Here is a 25,631-nt window from a genome sequence, read left to right on the forward strand (position 1 = left end):
GTAGCACATTGTTAACTCACAGTAATTTAATGTCAAACTTACTGTGAAGTCACAGTACAGAGCTCTCAATTTACACACAGCTGCATACTGTGAAAGTAATGCAACCAGTAGCCAGTAATTTACTGTAAGCTTACAGCCTAATATTTTACAGTGTAGAAAGAAAGAAATGTAAAGAAATGATGTGATTTTTTTTTGTCCTGTAGGCTACACTCTGAGATATGCACACAGGCTTAGAGAGCGAGAGAGAGAGAGAGAGAGTAAGAGAGAGAGAGTCAGAGAGAGTCAGAGAGAGAGAGAGAGAGAGATGGTGCAGGTCTGGTGTGAGGGGCTTTTCACCACTTCAGTTCACAAGCGGCTACTGCCCTGTTCTTTACCACAATACGCTTTTAATAGTTTTTGGTATTAACTTTATTACTGTGTTTACTTTTTACTTTTTGGTTCAGTTCAGATTTTAGCAGTTTTAGAGCAATCTGGAATTGATGCACCAGTTATTTATCTGAACCTTCCAGAGATGAGAGAAAAGTGCAAGAACGCAGCGAAGACGCGGAGAGAAAAGGAGAACGGGGAGTTTTATGAATTGGCAAAGCTGTTGCCTCTGCCGGCGGCAATTACCTCCCAACTGGACAAGGCTTCGATCATCAGGCTGACCAGCAGCTACCTCAAGATGAGGGCGGTCTTCCCCGACGGTAGGCGCTCAGAGCAAGCACAAGGACCATCATTATTAACTTCCAAGCGAACAGTAAAAGCAAACCAGGCTCATCAAAAAAGGACGAGGTGTATTTCTAAAAAAAAAAAATCATTTCTTAAAAACACACACACTCAAATATGAATAATACAGAGAGTCGGACTATAATCCCAGGTTTTTTTCTAAAGTTGACCAAATCTAATTTTTTCAGAACGTATTAGAGATAAAACCCAAAAAGTTGCAAAACCGTGACGTTTTCAGTATATCAGAGAATGAGCTGCAGTATGCGCCTAAAACATTCTTTTATTAGCTCGTGTAGAAAAATATAACTTATCTGTTGTGGTTTTTCCCGTGTAAGAAAAAAATATATAGATGTTGATGGAGAGAATGTGAAAATGTGGGGTATATGGGAAAACGAATTCTTACTTAACACTTGTTTGCAAAGAGTCTAAAAATAGTTTTTTAGTCGTCTTTCACTTTCCATTGGTGTTCTATAAAAGTTAAAAGTTAGAAGCAATTATATCATATTAAGAGTTGTGTATGTCATAATAGTAATATAATTATTTTATTATTATTATTATATTTTTTGTCCTTTCGGCTTATCCCATGAGTTCAGGGTCGACACAGCGGATCATTGTCCGCATGTTGATTTGGCACAGTTTTTATGCCGGATTCCCTTTCTGACGCAACCTTCCCCAATTTCTACCGGGCTTGGACCGGCACTACACAGCTGGGGATGGGAACGGGCTGTTAGTAGTTCAGTGTCTTGCCCAGAGACACTTGGCCATATAGTCGGGACCTGGGCTCGAACCAGGGTGGTCCGTGGACGACTGCCTTTACCAACTGAGCTACAGCCGTCCCCTGGTTTAACATGAATATTAAACATCAGGAAGAGGTGGGAAGCTCCAATAATAATATAATAACAACAATAATAATAATCGTCATCAGCAGCATCAGCAATAGTCTTTTTATTTTATTTGTACATTTGTAACGGAGGCTAGAATCCGGCTCACAGTAAAAGGCCTCAACGTATATTTCCGGCAGACTCTGTGCTCTGGGTTGTTTAAATCATTTCGTTTATTAGGGTGTTGTCTGACATTCCAGTAAAGTCTGATTGTCACCTGGATCTCAACTTGATGATTCTGATTATTCATCAAGAAGAATTACCTCAGGTTTGAGAGCGGGCAACCAGACGCTTTCCTCTTTGTTATCATTTCCATACCTGGACTTAGCCTGACTTAAAACCCGTTAGAGTCCAGGTAAGACACCAAAATACAACTGGGAATTGTTCCTGTACTTAGGTCAGGGGTTTATTCATTGTTGAAGACTACAGCGTGTTGTGGATCTTTTCTTGTTGTCGATTATGTGGTAGTCATTTAGTCAAATCCAAATAAAGCTCCAGTGTAGTTCATAAGTGTGAGAAAGTTCAGACCAGGTGTCCGGATCAGGTGTCAGGCCTCATCCTGGACATGATTATTTATTAAAAAAGCCTTTTTTATAATCTGCTTTATGACGTTGCTTAACTAATTCGATTCTTTTGGTACTGCATGGTTTGTTTAATTCTCACAGGAAGCGCACTAAACTAGTGCTTTACTGCGCCACATTGCGAAAATCATGCAGTTTAGTGGAATCAAATTTGAGGTGGATAAAGTTGTAAAACGCTTTTAATCTATTCTCAGAGCCCTTTGAACGTCTGTACTGTTCTACCGCACAATGTTTTGTAATGTCCTGGGAACGCCTTTCAATTAAACCATTTTGTTCCCTTTTTATTGTCTCGGATTTAAGGTCATGCCGATGTGAGAATTAGCAATCCCGAACGTGTGAAAACACTAGATGATATAGTATTAAAATGTAGCGGTTTATTTATTTATTTTTTAACGTAAACCGGTTTACTTTGCAGATTAAATGTTTTAACGTAATTTTACTTAAACCAAAGAATGACAAGCGAGTCACATAAAACTGCTTCTTTTTCTTACCGGTTTAACATTGCACAAATAAACAGAAAAAAAACGGGCTCATTTAATCATATTTAATAAGCTTTATAATGGGACTGAACTTATTATTGTCATTATTATTGATGGTTATTATAAAGTAATAGTCACAGGATTCAATATAATACTGGAAAAGTCAAACAATCTGCAGAGCTTTAACTTGTTCTTTCCCCAAAAGCTCCTTTGGACCAGTGCCTGAACAGCAAGCTGAAAATTTTAAGAAATTATGTCTAAATAAAATCCGTGTGTTTTTCGCACTGACTGAATGTTATAATAAAAAGACGTTTCTAGATAGTATTAGACTAAATTACACCTGCAGATACTGCTATCTATATTGACAGGCCGCTCCCCCTCATATACATAAGAGGTGATGTAAATTTGGCACTGGAAAACTTATAAAAAGGGCAGATGAAGAGTATGGAGTATGTGCGAAAACAAATGTTGGTATTTACTAACAAAATACAGAAGCAAAAACCGAAATCCCAGACAATCAACCAAACTTAAATTAAATATACCAAAGCAAAAAGACATTAGTTAAAAACCACAACTTCACAACAAGCTAAAAAGAGTAGAAGCAAAAAACCTCCTTTTAACCACTGTGTCTTGTATGCTTTCACCAAAGTAGACCCTACCACCTGCACAGGTAAGCATGTGGTGAACTCAATCACATAAAAATACACATTACTTCAAATAATGGACAATATACAGACTAAATATCTTATTCAGTGCAAAAACTACCGAATAACCTACATCTCTAATATAATAATTAATAATTTTACCCGTTGTATCCATTAGAGTGGATACTACCCATCCTCTCTCAACTTGGTAGCGCCCAGCCTGCCACTGTTAAGAAGGCCTAATGACGCAAACCCGCTTGTACTTTCCTTTATAACGCTGCTGATTCCCACCACAATGAAAGACACGAAAAAATCCTCCCAACCCAACCCCAGACCCCAAAACAATGCAAATAATACAGGGCCAAGTGGAAAGGGAAGAGTGTGATCTTTTCACATATATATATAGATACTCGTAAAAATATATTTTTGTAGCTTAAAATTTCAATCAGCCTGATTGTTTAGTTTGTTTTTTGAAACTTCTGTGCATTTTATTTCTTACACATACTTACTTTTTAGGACATTTCTATTTCACTAGTTTTCAAATAGAAAATGATTTCATGTTTGGCATTGGTATTTAGTATTCTCCATACCCCTTCAACTCCTATTCTCCAGTAGTTGTTGTTTGAAATTATATTTAATGCTTAGCAGAACAATAAAGACTTAAAACTGTCAAGATTAATCTGAGAATGTTCTATGATTTGATATATTATAAGTTCCAAAAGATAATTAATGAAACATTTATTTTAGATCAGTTTTACCTCTTCAGTATATTTTAGAATTTGTTTCTGGGCACATCAGTATATTGGTCTGCCCTTATATAGAGTTTTTCTACCTATTGGTACTCAAAGCACTTTACACTGCTTCTCAGCTATGTAATTCAATTCAATTCAACTCAACTTTATTTATATAGCGCCAATTCACAACACAGTCATCTCAAGGCACTTTACAGAATAAAGTCAAGACTAAAAAGATGTATAGAGAGAACCCAACAATTCCCCCTTGACTCCTTTTAAAGGAAGAAACCTCCAGAAAACAACCTGCACAGGGACAGTGAGAGGGAGACAGAAGGAGAAAGACAACTACGGGAGAAAACAGTTAATGTTATACAGTAGTTACAATTTTGAGGTGAGAGGAGAGGAGAGAGTGACAGGAGGAGGGGGTTACCCCCAGCAGAGCAAAGGTTCTGCCTCCCATACTACCTTTGGAAATTCTGGGAACCACAAGTAGGCCTGCATTCTGAGATCGAAGTGGTCTAAGCAAATGGGGTTGGGGTTGAATGTCTTGCTCAAGGACACATCCACATGTGACTGAAGGAACCAGGGATCGAATGAACAACTGTGGGATTGGTGGATTACAGCTCTAGCTCCTCTGCCACAGTTGCAGTGTGTAATGTAAATGCTAACACAATGATAAACTAAAGAAAAAATAAGGTGATGAAATGCTTACATGATCAAAGTCATGCATTGCAAATGTTATTATGAAAAGCATAAACAGGTTACTGTTTACTGCGACTGTGGCATAGGAAGAAGGGGAATCCAAACTTAGTTGGTCCTGGTGAGCGATGGCTGGCTGCATAGCAGCAGTACCTCTTTGGGTTGGTACGCCTAAGGATCCTCAAGAAGTGGAGATGCTGTTGAACCTTCTTCTAACCTGAGAGGTGTTAGAATTCCATTGGAGGTCTGCATCTATATGAACACATAGAAACTGGAACCTGGACACTATGTCCACACACTCTACATTGATGTAGAAAGGCAGCAGGTCAGGCTTCCTCTACCTAAAGTCAATCGTCATTTCTTTGGTTTTTAAAGTATTGAGGACCAAGTTGTGTGCACACCATCCCACCAACCTCTGTATCTCATCTCTGTATGCTGTTTCTTCATTGCCAGAGATGAAATATCACGGACATGCCAAAAGGTACAATAAAATTACACAATTACATTATAGAAAATAGGCACGCAGTCAATGTTATAGTGTGCTGATTTTTCTCTAAATAGCTGTTTGATAATACCCACAAGGTATTATCCCATGTGTTGTTACTAAAGTGGTCCTCAATCTTCCTCTCATACGTTGCCTTGGCCTCTCTGATACCTCTTTTCAGATCAGCTCTGGCAGCACTGTACTGTGCTATATCACCCGAGTTGAAGGTGATGTCAGGTGATGTCTAGCTCGATAGCCGAGTCCGGATTGGATGGTTGTAGCCAGGTCTCTTTGATCAGTGGAATGCATCAATCATAAAAACACTTGTTGGTAGCCTCAGTTCATTAATTTTGTTGGTGATAGGCCTAGTGTTAGAAACCAATTCACTCACAAGTGGCGGCTTAAATGGTTGTCTTTTAAACTGTGCTTTCAGGCCTGCCCTGCAGCCTCATATCTGCTTCCTTTCTTTTTGCTCCCTTTCTTTTGGGCTTGCTGCTGGGCAAAACCATCCACAGAGACCCAGAATTCCGGACAGTGTCTTTCTAAATATTGTGGAAGTGATGAAAGTCCAAACTCATAGTCCTTTCTCAGCGTAATCCCAAGCTCAAAAGATCCTGACGATTATATGTATACTCTGCCAAGCAGTTTTGTTTCCGAACAATAACACATGCTGCCACATACATAAACTCAGTAAACAAAGCACAGAGATTGGAAAGCAGTAAGCCCTATCCGTAACACTAACCCTTGCTACCACTTCCACTAACTTAAACTAATTATTGCTTATTAATTATTTTTGGTGTTGTGGCTCAGTTTGTTGAGATGTGTTGAGTCTGAAAATCCAAACATTATCTATGACTGACTGGCCTTATTAGAGCTAAGAGAATGCAGTCATTCTGGACTTTTGACCCAAGTACATTGGACTCTTACCAAAGCTAACTAATATATTGACACCATGCCAGGCCTACCCCTGGCAGGGAGCTCTCTTGACGACTTCAGTCTGCTGCCATCAGGGAGGAGACCGCGGAGTCTACAGGCCAGGACCAGCAGATTGAAGGACAGCTTCATTCATCAGGCTGTCAGGAAGCTGAACTCGCTCCCGAACTTGCCCCCTCTTCCCTCTTCTGCCCCAGGCACCTCAGAACTAAGACCTCATTCAAAAGAACACTACCTCGTTCAAGATAGAACTGATCAATCACACTATTGTTGTTTCCAGTATTTAATTTTATTATTATTCCAGATTCTTCCGTACGTTTTTCGGCATGCTATAAGTCCTAAATGCTAACAAGATTTGTTTTTTTCTGATTTCACTTCTATATTGTACACTGAATGACTGATTTGAATGAAACTTTACACATACGTGCTGGACACTGCCCTGAACACGCGTGTTAAATTTTACGTCGTAGCTGGGGCGCTATGGTGGATGCTTTTATTTTTGTCATCTTATCTTGAGAACTTCATTAGTGTTGAGAGGGCAAGATGGCAACAGTTGATTCCTTTGGACAGGCTGCTATCTCCTGGAGAGTTGGTGAATAGCATTTGAAAACTTCTTCATTGTTTCATGTGCTGTCAGTTCTAAGTAGTTCAGGCCTTCCGATCTCACAGCATCATAGAGCAATATTTCAAAAGCTACACATGCTAACATGATGAAACTTTGAGGACAGCTGTCCCATGATGATGCGCTTCACATGTTACAGCGTGGGCTCTCTGCATGTTTATGTATGTTTTTTGACATGCTACTACTCCTACACGGTTACAGCTAGAAACATGGTTCCAACTGTAATATGTTAAGTACAGTTAGGAGAGATGACCTATTACTCTGTGGGGTGACAGCTGATGTACAATAATTGTTATGAATATTTGTATTATGTAGTGTTGAGCGGGCAAGATGGCAACAGTTGATTACTTTGGACAGGCTGCCATCTGCTGGAGAGTTGGTGAATACCAATTAATTGTATGATTTTTTTTTTTTGCATTGCCATCTATGAGAGCAATCTTCACATGGCTATATCTTGGAAACTACACGTGATATTGTTATGAAACTTTGTGTACAGCTGCCCCATGATGAAATGTTTCACAAGTTACAGTATGGGCTCTTTAGCACCACCGTGTGGTCAGTTATATAACTCGTTTTTAACTCCTAAAAACAGTTTCACTTCTATATTGTGCAATGCCTTTAGTACCACCATGTATTTTTTAGGCTAATGCAATGACTGACTTGAATAAAATTTTACACATATGTGCAGGACACTGCCCTGAATACGCATGTTAAATTTCACGTCTTTTTGGCACTTCTACAATGTTCAGAGCTGCAGATTTTGCAATGGCTGCAGCAGCTGCAGCGGTTGGCTTTCAGCAATCACACGCATTTTCTGTAGGAAATGCCCATTCTAGTTTTTATTACTCTTTTACGTGCCCTTTTTGTATAGTTGTATTTTATATTGTATATTTGATCTAATTTTTTAGGCTCCACTGTTAGTGTTATCTGTATACACGGGTCTGAGATTAACACAATTTCAATTCTCTGTATATATGTACTGTGCATGTGGAAAAACTGACAATAAAGCAGAATTGACTAGTCCCCTGCATTTAAAAAAACAAATCACTATTATACCAGTCCCTAAGAAGTCTAACACGTCCACCCTGAATGACTTTAGGCCAGTGGGGCCATTAAGCGCTTAGAGAATGAATCCTGAATACTGTAGACCCCCTCCAGTTTGCCTATCACCCCAACAGGTCTGCAGATGATTTGATTGATTTGAAATTCTGAAGTCTTGAATGTTTACATGAATAGTGCCAGCATATCCTCTTGTCTTTAAGTTTTTATTGTGTTTATGTTTTATGTTATTTCAACTGAATTGGTGCCATGCCAGTAGTGTGGTAGTGTTATGAGGTCAGCAGGTCAATGTTAAGTTGAACTTCTTGCCACTAATTATATTCATGCTCACACAATGTTGGTCTGCAGAATGTTAATAAAATTTAATAAGGCAAAACTGCCTTATTAAACCTAATAATAAATCTAAAATTTTACCCTTATATCATAGATGGAGTTTTAGAATTTTTTCTGTGTCTGTCTCCCTCTGTAGGTCTGGGTGATGGATGGGGTCAGGGAACAAGGTTCAGTCCTCTGGACAGCACGGCTAAAGAACTGAGTTCCCACCTTTTACAGGTCAATGCAGAAAACAACAGAATCTGAGTACACTGGTGCAGGCATGTGGGAATGACTACAAATTCATCATCATCCATTTGAAATTTCATTTTTCTGAGATACACAAGGTTCTTTCCTTGCATGAGCTGATTTGGAACATGAGGATCTGTATGCCATAGTGGAAGGAGAGATGAAATAGAAGTTGTGGTGTTGAAAGTACAGTATCACATCAGTATCTTGGACCCAACAATTATTGTGTCAAATGCTCATTTGCTTCAGGCAGATCAACTGCTCAAACAACTTTTGTTATGTTTTGGCCACTTTATGTGGTGAAAGCAAACTCACATACCCCCTTTTATTATTGGCTTACTTTTCTTTCCCTTACAGAAATAAAATATTTCCACAAAAAAAACATCACTTAAAAAAATTTTTTAAATGTGATTGGCAAAGATTCTCACTGCTTCACATAAATGAACCCCACTATTAATATTACAGGTGAATTCTCTACCAATTACACTACTTACTGACAAAGCTACTGGTGGTGCTGATATTGCTAACATTACTGCTCTGAATAGGAAATCTTGTAGTGTTTAATGATAATGACAACATCAACAATAAAACTGCTACAAATATTACTGCCATCCCTACATCTTTGATTGGTACAGCTCAATTACATCTACCGATACATGTATTTCTTTTTAAAAGGCTTTAGGTATTGTTCACTATTCTCTGTATAGCTGACATGTATGAATTCAATGTATGTTTTGTTATGTTACAAAAGCCTTTTTGTGGCTGCAATTACATTACATTTGTTATTTAGTAGATGCATTTATCCAAAGGGACTTACAAGTGAAGGACAAAGCAATACAAAATCTAAGTTAAAAAGAAAACATTAAAGCTGTGAGAAAAAATGTTTCAGTTTCATGAGATGCAAGTGCAAGATATCACATATATGATTTTTATAAAGGCCTTTATAAAGGCATTATCCACTGGGCATTTGAAGACAGTTATTATAAAATAGCTTTGCAACAAACACCTTTTAGAACTGAAATTACAAACAAAGAAGGGGGTAAAACTGGGGCCAGTAATATGATACAATTTTTGGTCCAGTTAGGTTTTATTAGTTAACAGTCATCATTTACATTTACATTTACATTTAGTCATTTAGCAGACGCTTTTATCCAAAGCGACTTACAAATGAGGTACAAGGCAGCAAAAATCTAAGTCAAGTAGCAAACATCAAAGCAAAGTCCTATCAGAAAAGTGTTCACAGTTCACGAGATACAAGTGCAAGAGAGCAGAAAGGTTTTTTTTTTTTTTAAAGGTTTAAGTGCATAGGAAGATGCGGAAGAGTTCAGTTTTCAGCAGTTTTTATAATATTGGGAGAGAGTTTTCCGAGTGTGCAGAGTTTGGTAGCTCGTTCCACCATCGTGGGATCATTACTGAAAAGCTTTGCTTGGTGTCTTCTGTGTGGTGTTGGGACCACCAGACGTCGTTCGTTGGCAGACGGCAGCGGGTGGGAAGGATTGTAGACTTGAATGAGTGAGTTGAGGTAAGCGGGAGCTGTCGCGTTAACCACCCTGTGAGCAAGAGACAGAGCTTTGAACCTGATGCGAGCAGCAACAGGAAGCCAGTGTAGAGATCTAAAAAGTGGTGTGACATGGGTCTTTTTTGGCTGATTAAAAATTAGGCGAGCTGCCGCATTTTGGATCATCTGCAAGGGTTTGATTGTGGATATCGGTAACCCCATCAACAAAGCGTTGCAGTAATCAAGACAAGATGTGACCAGCGCCTGTACAATGAGTTGGGTTGTATATTCCGTGATGTAGGGTCTGATCTTCCTGATGTTGTAAAGAGCAAATCTGCAAGCCCTAGAGACTGAGGAGATGTGGTCCTTAAAGCTCAGTTGGTCATCGATGATGACCCCCAGATTTTTTGCCGAATTAGTGGGGACAATCACTGTAGATCCAATGTTGATGCTGATGTTGTGTTGCATCAAAGGTCTGGCTGGGAAGACAAGGACTTCGGTCTTAGAGAGGTTGAGTTGAAGGTGTCTCTCACTCATCCAGGCTGAGATGTCAAAGAGACAGGCAGAAATGCGCGATGAGACAGTGGAGTCGTCTGGTGGAAAGGACAGGAAGAGCTGTGTGTCATCAGCGTAGCAGTGATAGGAAAGACCATGTGAGTGAATGATGGCACCTAAGGATGAAGTATAGATAGAAAAGACTGAGAGGACCAAGAACTGAGCCCTGCGGCACACCGGTAGAGAGGCTATGAGAGTTAGAAAGATGCCCCCACCAGGATACCTTGAAGCTTCGTCCTGATAGGTAAGAACAAAGCCAGTCTAGAGCTGATCCAGAGATGCCCAAGTCAGAGAGTGTGGATAAGAGTATCTGATGGTTCACAGTGTCAAAGGCTGATGATAGATCAAGTAGAATTAAGACAGATGATTGACCTGTGGCTTTTGCAGCTCGAAGATATTCCACAACAGTCAGGAGTGCCGTTTCCGTGGAATGACCCCTCTTGAAGCCAGACTGATTGACATCGAGGAGGTTATTCTTGAAAAGGAAGTCTGAGAGTTGGTTGAAAACTGCTCGTTCCATAGTCTTGGCCAGAAAAGGAAGGAGGGAGACAGGTCTGTAGTTCTCCACTACAGAGGGATCAAGAGAATCACTTTCTGTTTTTAGTGAGTGTAGGTACATTACTCATGGTGTTTTCATACAGGTTAAACAGTGTAAAAGAACTACCTTTTGCTAAGACATGCCATCAAACATGTGCAGCTGGTATGTATTGCCATGTGTGGTCTGGTTCACTCAAAAAGCATCAGCAAGTGCTAATGTGCAGGCTACTGGTTTATATTACTGATCCTTATACCAGGTTTAGCACAAAGTTAAATAAATTACATCTGAATTGAAGCCATAGTATTAGGGCCCAAAAATCTCAGAAATATGCTTTCCAACCATACCGTTACTCTAGATGGCATAAGTCTGGCCTTCAGTACTACTGCAAGGAACATTAGAGTCATATTTGACCAGGAATTGTCCTTTAAATCACATATAAAACAAATCTCTAGAACAGTCTTGTTCTACCTAAATACCAAAAATCTAGTCCATGCATTTGTTACTTCTAGGTTGGACTGCTGTAATTCCCTACTATTAGAATGCCCTAGTAACTCTCTAAAAGCCTGCAATTAATCCAAAATGCTGCAGCAAGAGTGCTGACTGTAATTAGGAAGAGAGATCATATTTCACCTTCACTAGCTTTTCTCCATTGGCTTCCCATTAAATCTAGAATAGAATTTAAAACCTTGCTTCTTACATATAAAGCTCTGAACGGTCAGGCTCCATCATATATAGAAGACCTCATAGCACCATATCATCCCAGTAGACATCTCAGAATGCAGGCCTACTTGTGGTTCCCAGAATTTCCAAAAGTAGAATTGGAGGCAGAGCCTTTAGCTATCAAGATCCTCTCCTGTGGAAACAGCTCCCAGTTCAGATTTGGGAATAAGACTCTATTTTTAAGTCTAGGCTTAAAACCTTATTCTTTGATAAAGCTTATAGTGAGTTATAGTTATGCTGGTATAGGCTTAGACTGCTGGGGACCCACCTCCCGATGCACTGACCTCCTTTCCTCCTCTTGACCCTCTCTCCTCTATTTACATAGAGGTAAATAGCAAACTGTGTGGCATCCCCAGCCACACAGTGCTGGTCCCAAGCCCCCCAAAAATTGAGGAGAGTTGCGTTAGGATGGGCTGTGCCAAATCAACATGCGAACAAATGATCCGCTGTGGTGACCCTGAACTTATAAGATGAGCAAAAAGTAGAAAAGAGCTTTAAAAATGGAATGCTTCTAGTGTGAAACAGGAAATTAGTGGTTAGTAGCGTTTTTATGAAGAGTTGCCACTGTACAACATAACAGAGAACAGGAGTTTTTAATTCAACTTCAATGTGAAGCACTGGCTAGAGGATCCTTGGCAGAATAATTTGCTTCTCTTGACGCTTTACAACAGAGTAGGTTCAATGGTTGGTTTGGAGCAAGAACCGACATTAGAACCAGATCTTTGTGTTATAACAGTGAAAGAATCGGCTTTGGAGCACCATCCTTTGGCTGGTTTTAGAACCCACCCATCCATTATCTGTAAGCGCTTATCAGGTGTAGTGTTACAGGGTGGCTGGAGCCTATTTCTGTTGTCATAGGGCTATTTAATTCAAGCTTAGATTTCACTTTATTTATAGAGCGCCAATTCACAACAAAGTCATTTTAAGAACTTTACAGAATGATGAGGCTAGACGTGGGGTACACCCTGGATCATAGGGGTGTAATATTATAATAATATAAAGGTAATAGGGTGTCATTTCTGTAGTAATGCTATAACAGGATTATGTTAATTAAACAAAAACTTATTATCATAATAATTACAAAAGTAACAACCATGTATCAACTTGGTGTAAGCAATGCATATATCTAGGTAAAATCACATGGGTAATGATGTGGAAACTAATCACCAAGAGCTAGAGTAATTATCTGTAAAAATACCTGGTAATTTTTCTTTGATAACCATAAATGAGAGCATTAAAATGCACACCTTCCTTTTCCTACTTTAATTTCATGCTAGTATCTATACTATTAAAGATACATGCCAGTTTTCCAGAAGTAAAGCCATTTTATGCTATGATTGCTGTATAGGTCACACAACCTTTTTGCCTCATACTACCTATTTATTTCTTATACCAAGACACCAGGTATATCCATTGCTTACACAAAGCTGCTTATGCTATTTTTATTTAATTTCTTTACATTACAATATTTTTATTAACATAACCTTGTTACATTGTTTTTACATAAGTATTACCCATTAACTGGGTAATATCAAATTATTACACCCCTACTACCTTAATACATGATAATAAATTGCTACTTCTCCAGTGTTATTACATAGATACTAACTTTATTAACTTGTTATCTATGTTTAACTTGTTATTTCTGGAATAATGCGCTGCTATTAAAGGGCTTGTAAAGTGTATCTTTTCTTAACTTGTGTTTAACACTAGCTGGTTTTCTTTATCTCCCTCAGACTCTGGATGGCTTTGTGTTTGTTGTTGCCTCTGATGGCAAAATCATGTACATCTCAGAAACTGCATCAGTCCACCTTGGACTGTCTCAGGTAAGGTCAGAGAGCTCAAAGAGCTCTCAGAAACAAGTAAAAGTCGGTTCCTTCTATTGAAACCAATTTGATGTGACCTCAATTATGCCACAAGACTCCATATAATAAGAGCAGTATAAAAATTAATATGCATGCCTACTCCAACTTGGACAACATATGGGAAGTGGCAGATGTGGAATGGTCTTTTATTTCTGTATAAATCCAATACATTTACATGTCCGATCTCTGATTTTTTGGTTGATTAGTGTGCTGGTCACTGTGCATCTCTGGAAATGTGTGTGCTGCAGGTGGAGCTAACAGGAAACAGTATATTTGAGTACATCCATCCATCAGACCATGATGAGATGACAGCAGTGCTGGATCTTTGCCAGTCTCCACACCCTCATTTGTCTGCAGGTACTTAAGAGGACAGTCTAGTAGGTGTGAACAAAGCACAGTATACTGCTAAATAATACATTGTTAGGACAGCACTTTATCAAAGGCCAACTTGACCATTTTTCAACTTGCTCTCCATGGCTTTAGTTTAGGGTGTAAATGCACATTAATGCCTTCAAACTTACCTCTGACTTCCCTAAGAAGTTGTCACCCTGTGTAATGGTGGGTCTGGGTGACAGTTTTCGGACAACAACAGAGGTATATGGCATCATCAAACAAATGAATCAAACTGCAGGCTGCCAACAAACATGAGAAGAGACAACTCGAGGGTGGCTTAATCACCTACATGATGATTCTGGACCAAATTATAAATAATTTTAAAAAAATTAGTAAGAATATAGTATAATAATATCCTTTAATATAGTACAAACGTTTTAAGGCAACAGCTCTTCCTTAGTTTCCCAACATTAGTAGCTTTGTAGCTCATCAGATGTTACCTCGTTTATGTCAGTTCCTTCCATATTTATAATTAGCACATACAGACACATACATTTTCAAAACAGCCAAATGTGTAATGGGTTTTGGAGATCACTTATCACTTATTTAAGTAAATAAACAACAAAGTAGTATTACATATTATTCTGCCGTTAAACAAACATCATCACCACATGTATGAGGTGTATTGTATTTTCTCTAATTAGGAAATTGCCTGTAAGCAATTTTAAGATGGAAAATTTCCACTGGGGACTGTTCCCAAAAGAGTGTGTCAGTTTTATTGGCTTATCTCATTCTCTTTCTCTATATTGGCTGCCCTGTTTTGTCACAACCTAGGTGGTGACTGAAGAAGAGCTTCCTGTGTTGGGATGGAATGATAGAATATGTCAATGTTTATGGATATCCTCCTTAACTGAGTTACCCAGGGATAATACATTCACTGGCTATATTTTTAGATACACCTTGCTAGTACAAGGTTCGACCACATTTTGCTGCTGGATGTGGTCAGCAACAATACTCAGGTAGGCTGTGGCATTTAATTCAATTCAATTCAATTCAATTGAACTTTATTTATATAGCGCCAATTCACAACAAAGTCATCTCAGGGAACTTTACAGAATAAAGTCAAGATTATAAAGATGTATAAAGAGAACCCAACAATTTCCCCTGGAGCAAGCCATAGGCAAGAGTGGAGAGGAAAAACTCCCTTTAACGTTAGAAACCTCCAGCAGAACCAGGCTCAGGGTGGACGGCCATCTGGCTCGACAGGTTGGGGTGAGTGGAAAGGGGAGAGAGAAAAGAACAGAGCAACAAAAAGCAACAACAAAACATCAGGCAGATTGGTAGGACCAGTAGCTGCACGCTGGAAGACACACAGCTTCAAAGCCGGGGGACACCTGCAGAAAGGGACAGAGAGAGGGGGACAGAGGAGGACAAAGACAACTACGGTAGAGAATACACAGAGTTAATGACATACAGTGGTGACAATTGCGGGGTGAGAGGAGAGGAGAGATGGTCAAGAGGAGGAAAGGAGCTCAGTGCATCGGGGGGTGGGTCCCCCAGCAGTCTAAGCCTATGGTTGCATAACTATAACTAACTATATGCTTTATTAAAAAGGAAGGTTTTAAGCCTAGACTTAAAAGTAGAGAGGGTGTCTGCTTCCTGAATCTGAACTGGGAGCTGGTTCCGCAAGAGAGGAGCTTGATAGCTAAAGGCTCTACCTCCCATTCTACCTTTGGAAATTCTATGAGGTCTTCTATATATGATGGAGCCTGACCATTCAGAGCTTTATATGTAAGAAGCAGGGTTTTAAATTCTATTCTAAATTTAATGGGAAGCCAATGGAGAGAAGCTAGTGAAGGTGAAATATGATCTCTCTTGCTAGTTCCAGTCAGCACTCTTGCTGCAGCATTTTGGATTAATTGCAGGCTCTTTAGGGAGTTACTGGGGCATCCTGAAAGTAGGGAATTAGAGTAGTCCAACCTAGAAGTAACAAATGCATGGACCAGTTTTTCGGCATCACTTTGAGACAGGATGCTCCTAATTTTGGCAATGTTCCGTAGGTGGAAAAAGGCTGTTCTAGAGATTTGTTTTATATGTGAGTTAAAGGAGATTTTTGGGCCCAGATACTATGACTTCAGTTTTGTCTGAGTTTAAAAGTAAAAAATTGTGGGACATCCAGGCCTTTATGTCTTGTAGGCATGCTTGAAGCTTTATTGACTGATTATTTTCATCTGGTTTCATAGATAAATATAGCTGGGTATCATCAGCATAACAGTGGAAATTTATGGAGTGTTTTCTAATTATGTTGCCTAAAGGAGACATATATAAAGTAAAAAGTATTGGTCCTAACAGAGAGCCTTGTGGAACTCCATAACTAACCTTTGTGTGCATGGAGGATTCATCATTAACATGAACAAATTGAAATCTATCAGACAGATAGGATTTAAACCAACCTAGTGCAGTTCCTTTAATCCCAATTTCATGTTCCAATCTCTGTAATAAAATGTTATTATCAATGGTATCAAATGCAGCACTAAGATCTAACAGAACAAGCATAGAGATGAGCCCATTATCTGAGGCCATGAGAAGATCGTTGGTGACTTTTACCAGTGCTGTTTCTGTACTATGATGAACTCTAAATCCTGACTGAAAGTCTTCATACAAATTATTCCTATGAAGGTGATCACATAATTGTTTTGCAACTACTTTTTCAATTATTTTAGAAATAAAGGGGAGATTAGATATTGGTCTGTAATTGGCTAAAACACCTGGGTCAAGACAGGGTTTTTTAAGTAGTGGTTTTTACAGCTACCTTATAGGCCTGTGGTACATAGCCTGTTTCTAGAGATAGATTGATGATATCTAATATGAATGTATCTATTAAGGGTAAAGCTTCCTTGAGCAGCTTAGTTGGACTAGGGTCTAGGTTGTTGGTTTAGATGAGGTAATAATTGAAGTTAGCTCAGAGAGATCTATGGGTAAAAAGCAGTCTAACAGGGATTGGGGCCTTATCGATGACTGTAGCACTGCTGTACATGAAGCTCTATCTGTAATTTGTGGGGGGAGGATCTGGTGAATACTTTCTCTAATAGCTACAATTTTATTCATAAAGAAGGTCATGAAGTCATTGCTGCTCAAAGTTAAGGGAATAGTAGGCTCAACAGAACTATGGCTCTTAGTCAGCCTGGCTACAGTGCTGAACAGAAACCGGGGGTTGTTCTTGTTTTCTTCTATTAATGATGAATAATATGCTGTTCTGGCATCACGGAGAGCTTTTTTGTACTTTTTTAAACTATTTTTCCAGGCTAAGTGAGATTCTTCTAAATTTCTGGAACGCCACTTCCTTTCTAACTTTCGTGTTGCCTGTTTTAGGTTGCGTGTTTGTGAACTATACCGTGGAGATCGCCTCTTCTGGTTTACTGTCTTCTTTTCCAGAGGGGCAACACTATCGCGTATTGTACGTAGTGAGGCTGCAGAATTGTCAACAAGATAATAAACTTGTGCAGGAGTAACATTAAGGTGGCTAATTTCCATTGTATTAACATATGGTGAAGCAAATGATGAAAGAATAATTTCTTTAAATTTGTTGACAGCTTTTTCACTTAGGCATCTGCTATAGTGGAATTTTTCCCTAACTGCTATAGAGTCCGTTATTGTAAATTCAAATGTTATTAAAAAATGGTCAGACAGAAGAGAGTTGTGAGGAAATATTGTTAACTTATCTGCTTCAATTCCATACGTAAGGACAAGGTCTAACGTGTGACTAAAACAGTGAGTGGGTTTATTTACATTTTGGGAAAAACCAATTGAATCTAATAATGAATTAAACGCAGTGCTCAGGCAGTTACTGTCAGCATCTACATGAGCGTTAAAGTCACCCGCTATAATGACTTTATCTCTACTAAGCACTAAGTCAGATAGAAAATCAGAAAATTCAATCAAAAACTCTGAATAAGGGACTGGAGGACGGTACACGATAACAAATAATAGTGTTTTTTGAGTTTTCCAGTTTACGTGTGAAAGGCTAAGAGTAAGGCTCTCAAATGAGTTATAACTATGTTTAGGTCTAGGAATTATTGATAAGCTAGAATGGAAGATTGCTGCAATTCCTCCACCTCGGCCTGTGCTTCTAGGAACATGATAATTAATATGACTTGGGGGGGTTGACTCATTTAGACTGACATATTCTTCCTGCTGCAACCAAGTTTCAGTGAGACAAAATAAATCGAATTGATGATCGCTTATTAAGTCATTTACTAACAGAGATTTAGAAGAGAGAGATCTGATATTTAATAATCCACATTTAATAGTTTTGGGGTTTTTTTCTGTAAGAGGAGTAGTCTTAACTTTTATTAGGTTATCATGATTAACTCCTCTTGTTGTCATATTTAGTTTATGTAATTTAGGTCGGGGAACAGACACAGTCTCTATAAGTATGTGGGAGTTGTGGGGGGGTGACGGTTATAAGGATACTGCAGAGAGGCGTGTAGGACTGGATCTCTGCATCCTAGGCTCAACTCTGGATTGTCATTCTTTTGGTTGTCTGATAAAACCAGCTATATTTCTGGATAAGAAAGCTGCACCATCTAAAGTAGGATGGATGCCATCTCTCCTAATCAGCCTAGGTTTTCCCCAGAAACGTTTCCAATTGTCTATGTAGCCCACATCATTTGCTGGACACCACCTAGACAGCCTGCGGTTGAATGATGACATGCAGGTGTACATGTCGTCACTGGTCAGATTTGGCAGGGAACCAGAGAAAATTACGGAGTCCGACATTGTTTTTGCAAAGTTACACACCGATTCAACATTCATTTTAGTGACCTCCGATTTACGTAATCGGGCGTCATTAACTCCCACGTGAATAATAATCTTACTGTATTTACGTTTATCTTTAGCCAGGAGTTTCAAATATGATTCAACGTCGCCCGCTCTGGCCCCAGAAAGGCATTTGACTACGGCCGCTGGAGTGTCTAACTTCACGTTTCTGACTATAGAGCTGCCAATTACCAGAGTTGGTTTCTCAGCGGGTGTGTCGCTGAGTGGGGAAAATCGATTAGAAATGTGAACCGACTAGAGGTGAACTTCGGGCGTTTGTTTAGCATTAGATCTCTTACGAACCGTCACCCAGCCGGACTGGCTTCCCGTCTGCTCGGGACAGCTAGCAGGGGCTAGGGCTAATATAAGTGAAATCTGGAATTTGTAAACTTTAGCTGGTTTTGTTTTGCAAAAGCAGGTGCTTGTGTAATACAAGCGTATGTTACGACTAAGTATTAATTCTTGTGTGACGAAATCACTTATTTAAGTAAAAATAACAGCTACAATTAATCAGTAAACAGTCCGGTAGAAACCCAAGAGCGTGCAGAAACAGGAAGTGACGCAATACGCTTACCGCACGAGGAGCAACACCATCACAGTGTTGGATTAAACACCCACCACCATGCTTAAATGGTATTAAGCAGTTGAAAGTGTGCCAGCAAAATATCCCCAACACATTTACACTACCACCAGCCTGAACTGTTGATATGAGGTCGGATGGATTTTTTATTTCATGGTGTTTACATTAAATTCTGACCCTACCATCTGAATGTTGAAGGAGAAATCAAGACTTGTTACACCTGGAGTTTTTCCATTCTTCTATTGTCAAATTATGGTAAGCCCTGGCAAATTTAAGCCCCAGTTTCCTTCTTTCCTTTCTCATTTCCTTCATTTAACTAACAGGAGTGGCACCAGGTGTGGTTTTCTGCTGCTGTAGCCTTCTTCTTCAAGGTATTGTGTTCTAAGATGCTTAACAAGTGGTTATTTGGGTTATTGATGTTTATTTCCATTGGCTGGAACCAGGGTAACCAGTCTCCTCTTACCTTATCAAGGCCTTTTGTCCATATAACTGCCACTCACTGGATATTTTGTCTTTTTAAGATCATCTCTGTTAACCCTAGAGTTGGTTGTGTGTGAAAATTCTGGTAGATGAGCAGTTTCTTAAATAGTCACGCTTTTACATCTGGCACCAAGAACTATGCCACGTTCAAAGTCACTTAAATCGCCTTTCTTCCCCATTCAGATGCTCAGTTTGAACTTTAGCAGGCCATCTTGACCATGTATACATTTCTAAATGCATTGAGTTCTTGTCATGTGATTGGCTCATAAGATATTTGCTTTAACAAACAGTTGAACCAGTTGAACAATAGTGTACGTATTAAAGTGGCCAGTGAGTGTATGTGAAAATAATAATACTTGATGTCTCTTCTTCTGTCTCTTTGTCTTTTTGCCAGAAGATCATCTCAAATAATGTGTTTGTTTGTTTTTTATTATCTAGCTACAGTATCTATGATATATTATCATGCCATAAAATTCCTGTTTAAACGATGTAATGGCCTGGTAAATAGGTCTGGAAAATAGAGCTGGGCAATATGATTGCATCAATTACATTCCCCTTCAAAAGTATTGTAACAGTGAGTTTGACATCAAAAGATGAGACAAGAGATCGACATTTCAACTATTTCCAGGAATTGACATTTTTATCTGATTTATAACTTAGAACATAGCACCTTTTGTTTGAACTCATGTGAGCAAAATTATTGGAACAGATAGACTTAAAATACATTAAAGTAAATAAGACTTGATATTTAGTTGCAAATCATTTGCTTGCAATAACTTCATCAAGCCTGTGACACACTGACATCACCAAACTTTATTATTCTTTTGTGATGCTTTTCCAGGATTTCAATGCAGAATCTTTCAGTTGTTGTTTTTTGAGGGGGTTTACTCCCTACAGCAGGTTAAATGCATGCTCTATAGCATTTAAGTCTGGAGATTGACATGGCCAATCTAATACCTCCCACTTCTTGCCCCTGAAAAACTCCTTTGTCGTTTTGGCAGTGTGTTTTGGGTCATTATGTTGCTGCATGATGCAGGATCTCCCAATTAGTTTGGTTGCATTTTTATTTAAATTGCCAGATCAAATGTTTCTATAGACCTCTGATTTCATTTTGCTGCTGCCATCATGTGTTACATCATCCGTAAGGATTGATGAGCACCTCCCAGAGGAAGCTATTGAAGTCCAAGCCATGACATTACCTTAACTGTGTTTCACAGATGAACTTGTATGTTTTAGATCATAAGCATATCCTTGCTTTCTCCAAATGCTATCCTTTCCATCACTTTGTTTAAGTTTAGTGTTTGTCTCATCAGTCCATAAAACTTTGTCCCAAACTTTTTGTGGCTCAGCTCTGTATTTTTTGACAAATTCCAGCATAGCTTTACTACCACTAACAGTTGCTTTAGGGTCTTTCTTTACAGCTCTCACAATGTTTCTGTCTTCAACTGCTGTTGTTTTCCTCTGTCTACTCATTTGATGTCTGTTACTTAGTACATCAATGGTTGGTTTCTACTTCAGGACATCCCAAATGGTTGTACTGGCTATGGCCAGTACTGGCTAAGTTTGTGTACTGCTCTGATTGATTTTCCATCCTCTCTCAGCTTTACAATTGCTTTTTTTTCACCCATAGACAGCTCTCTGGTTTTCTTCTGGTTTCATCAACCCAATGTTCTACCACTGAGCCAACAGGCCCCCAAAAATGCATTTGATACAGCAGCTAAAGGCAGAATGAAAGGAGAGATCATTGCAATGCCACCTCATTTTTAAATCAAAGTCTGCTCAAAGTCTGAATGAAAAAGAAAATAACATACAGTGCCTTGTATAAATCTAAATAAGTCCCTTACCATCAGAGATTTTTTTTAATCAGACAGTTCACACTGTCTCTCTCTATGCCCTCTTTTTCTCTCTTTCCCTGCAGCTTTCACCCTACACCAACTGCATACATTTAAAATTGGTGAGCCATGCTTCCAAAATATGAGTCTAGTAGAGTAATGAATTGAACAAATTGTATACAAATTGAAATGTTATAGTTAAAGAAGTGACTGCCTCAAAGATGGACTTGTATCAATCATATTTACAGTCATATTAACAATTATTTAGGTACTGGGCCAAGTGTAATAATAATACAGATCCCTTACCCCCTCCTCCCTAAGGCAGTAAGTGAGAGAAAAGGAGAGAGGTCAAGGGAGGTAGAGATTGAATGAAGAGACGTAGTGGATCAAATATGAAAAATAAAACATTTACTTAAGGATTTGCTACATGCACAAGTAAACATGGCCACACCCCCACCTCTCTTATGTGCATGTATTTTGTGATTAAATAGACTCTGTAAACTTTAATCCTATTTGGGTCATGGGGGTGCTGGAGCCTATCCCAGCTGTCATGGGGCAAGAGGTAGGGTACACCCTTGACAGGTCAACTTGCTATCTCAGGGCCAGCACAGAGACATACACGGACAAACAGCCATTCACACCCACACCTAGGGGAAGTTAACAATTAACCTAACATACATGTCTTTGGACTGCGGGAGGAGACCAGAGTATCTGGAGGAAACCCAAGCAAGCATGGACATGCTATATCAGAACATGCAAACTCTATACAGAAAGAGCATAAACCCACAACCTTCTAGTTCTGACGTGGCAGCACTACCCACTCCACCACCATGCTGCCCCACTAATGGTTTTTTAATTGATAAAGTTATGATAAAGTTTGGAATTTATATGAAAAAAATTAAACCTATTTAGTATGGTTCATTTGATCCCAATCATATAATCCAGCCTGTAACAAAATGTTGATTAATATGTTTTTTTATGAAGGTTTGATTCCTGTGACCTTGAAAGCCTGCGGTTGTGGTGTGAATTGACAAAAAAATATATTGTAGAAAATTGCTTGCTTCACTATTGAGTACTTTTTATTATGTGAGGGGGGCTCCTATATATCCCTATATAGAAAAATATAGTGAAACATCATGTCAGTTTGTACATACTACATTATATAAACAAAATACTGTTTATTGTCTGTGTAACAAATCTATAACATCATTAATGCCACCCTTATGTCTGTTCATGTGGCAGATTATAAAATCGAGCGCTCCTTCTTCTTGAGGATGAAATGTGTTCTTGCTAAACGAAATGCAGGACTGACATGTGGAGGATATAAGGTAGGTGAAACATATGAATTATCATTTATTCTACACACAATGAGTTAATGACATTTCAGGGGTCATCATTTAGTCATGCAAATATGTGCTTGTTAGACTTAAACACTATTATTAATTTAAGCAGTGTTTCCCCTACGAAAATGTTCAGGCACGGTGGCAAAAGGATAACAGAGGTTTTGTGCAGACACAAAAAAATTGGGAGTATTATTTTTCTCATGCAGCACCTTTGGTTGGTACATTTCAGTAAAACAAAGTGAATATTAATAAAATGTATTTATTGCAAGCAATTATTTTCTCCAGTATGTGTTACTGGGTGTATTAATTAAAGCCCTATGGGATGTTCCTCTTCTGACAGGCTGTTTATGCTGATGACATATACAAAAGAATATTCCTGCCAATATGGCTAGTTATGAGAGACAATCTTTAACTGTGCTATTTTCATAAATATTGCTTCCAAAAATATATTAAAATCAAACTTAAATATCAAATCAATATAATTTATTAAAACTTAGACTCATATTGTTAGATCTAATGTCACTGCTCTGCATATTAAACATTACATGCATCTGGAAAGTACAGTAGCCAGGGAGGAGCAGACAAATGTGCACTTCAGTTTTATTTATACAAAGTCCTTCCTACAGGGTTGTGTGCAGGTTTGACAATGTTTGTTTGTGTTTTACAACATCACCGCTGTGCAACGATCAGAAAAGACCATTTGATTTCTCTTATTTACGTGTTTATTTTTTGCTAAGGCCGCTCCCTCTCTTCATTCACTCACTATGTCACTCTACCACTGCCCTCGCTCTTACCGATCTTGGGCGGAGGGGAAAATTAAATGGTGCATTTAAGTACAGAAACAAACAAATCATATGGCCTTTAATAAGTCTCTTTGCAACGGTTGGTTCTCATTATTTAAGTTTAAAAGGGCAGTGGAGGGGATGTAGGACAGCCAGTGAAAACGAGACATAAAAAAAGCAGATTGGTCGTGAATATAACCTGACTATCATCAATATCACATAATTTTTTTTTTCCTGTCATCCTGTCCCATAGCGTGCTGCCATGCTTGCACCAATGTTGGGGAAACACTGTTAAGGTGTTGCCATGTTGCCATGTCAGTTACCCTCAGTTTTTATGGCGAGGAGAAAAAATATTTACATGGGATGCAATAATTATTTGCATGTGTATTTTATGATTTACAAGTGTATATGTAGTATAAGTAAAATGTGTACTTGTATCAGAACGTTTATGCATTTGTGAATTTATGATTGTGAATTTGTGGATTCCAACCACCCTCACATCCTCTCACTTACATGGATCTCATTTTTTTGCATAGTTTAATTCAATTCAATTCAACTTTATTTATATAGTGCCAATTTACAACAAAAGTCATCTCAAGGCACTTTACATAATAAAGTCCGGACTACACAAGCATGTAGAGGCAACCCAACAAATCCCACTTTTGCTCAAGTGGGATTTGTTGGGTTGCCTAGGGCTTGCTCGCCCTAGGCAACAGTGGAGACGAAAAACTCCCTTTAACGGAACAGGTTGGTAGGACACAAAAATTAATAGCATACAGTGGTGACAAATAAATGAATAGAGAAAAAGAGGAGGGGAGCTCATTGCACTTGAGGGAGTCCCCCAACACTCTAAACCTATAGCATCTTAAGTATGAGCTAGTTCAGGTTGACTGAGCAGTTTTAACTATATACTTTATCAAAGAGGAAGGTTTTAAGCCTAATCTTAAAAGTAGAGAGGGTGTCTGCCCCCCGAATCTGGATTGGAAGCTGGTACCAAAAAAGAGGGGCTTGATAGCTAAAGGCTCTGCCTCCCATTCTACTTTTGCAAACTCTGGAAACAAAATGTAAGCCTTTATTCTGGGATCGAATTGGTCTAATTGGGCGATACAGAACTATGAGATCTTTTAAATATGATGGAGCTTGACCATTAAGAGCTTTGTATTTAATTCTATTCTAGATTTTATGGGAAGCCAATGAAGAGAAGCTAGTGAAGGTTAAATATGATCTCTCTTCCCTAATCCAGTTAGCACTCTTGCTGCAGCATTTTGGATTAACTGAAGTCTTTTTAGAGAGTTATAAGGACACCCCAAAAGTAGGGAATTACAATACTCCAAACTAGAAGTAACAAATGCATGGACTAGTTTTTCGGCATAACTTTAAGACAGGATGCTTCTAATTTTAGCAATGTTCCATAGGTGGAAGAAGGCTGTTCTAGAGACTTTTAGGCATGTTTGAAGTTTGACTAATTGATTAGTATCTTCTAGTTTCACAGATAAATAAAGCTGGGTATCATCTGCATAGCAGTGGAAGTTTATGGAATGTTTCATAATAATTTTGCCTAAAGGTGACATATACAGATTGAAAAGTATTGGTCCTAACACAGAGCCCTAACCCTATCTTTTATTTCCCCTAATGGCTACAATTTTATTAGTAAAGATAAAATTAAATGAAGTCATTGCTGCTCAGAGTTAAGGATATACTAGGCTCAACAGAACTATGGCTCAGTCAGCTAGTCCTGAGGCAGTTACTGTCAGCATCTACATGAATGTTAAAGTCACCAGCTATAATGACTTTATCTGTACTAAGCACTAAATCAGATAGAAAATCAGAAAATTCAATCAAAAACTCTGAATAAGGGCTAGAAGATGGTACACGATAACAAATAATAGTGTTTTTTGAGTT

At 38.7% G+C, this 25,631-nt stretch overlaps 1 protein-coding gene across 1 annotated transcript in view; it reads left to right on the forward strand.

Moving 5' to 3' along the window:
* Window positions 1–344: 344 nt before the first annotated feature.
* sim2 (SIM bHLH transcription factor 2) overlaps window positions 345–25,631 on the forward strand; it is a 38,473-nt gene continuing 13,186 nt past the window's right edge. Inside the window, exons 1-5 of the mRNA XM_067494863.1 lie at window positions 345–686; window positions 8,294–8,376; window positions 13,433–13,522; window positions 13,810–13,918; window positions 22,847–22,932. Coding sequence (XP_067350964.1) covers window positions 512–686; window positions 8,294–8,376; window positions 13,433–13,522; window positions 13,810–13,918; window positions 22,847–22,932 — 543 coding nt within the window. The 5' untranslated portion in view covers window positions 345–511. The remainder of the gene's footprint in view (window positions 687–8,293; window positions 8,377–13,432; window positions 13,523–13,809; window positions 13,919–22,846; window positions 22,933–25,631) is intronic.

The sequence above is a fragment of the Channa argus genome, chromosome 24 (assembly GCF_033026475.1).
Source record: "Channa argus isolate prfri chromosome 24, Channa argus male v1.0, whole genome shotgun sequence".
NCBI classification, from domain to species: domain Eukaryota; kingdom Metazoa; phylum Chordata; class Actinopteri; order Anabantiformes; family Channidae; genus Channa; species Channa argus.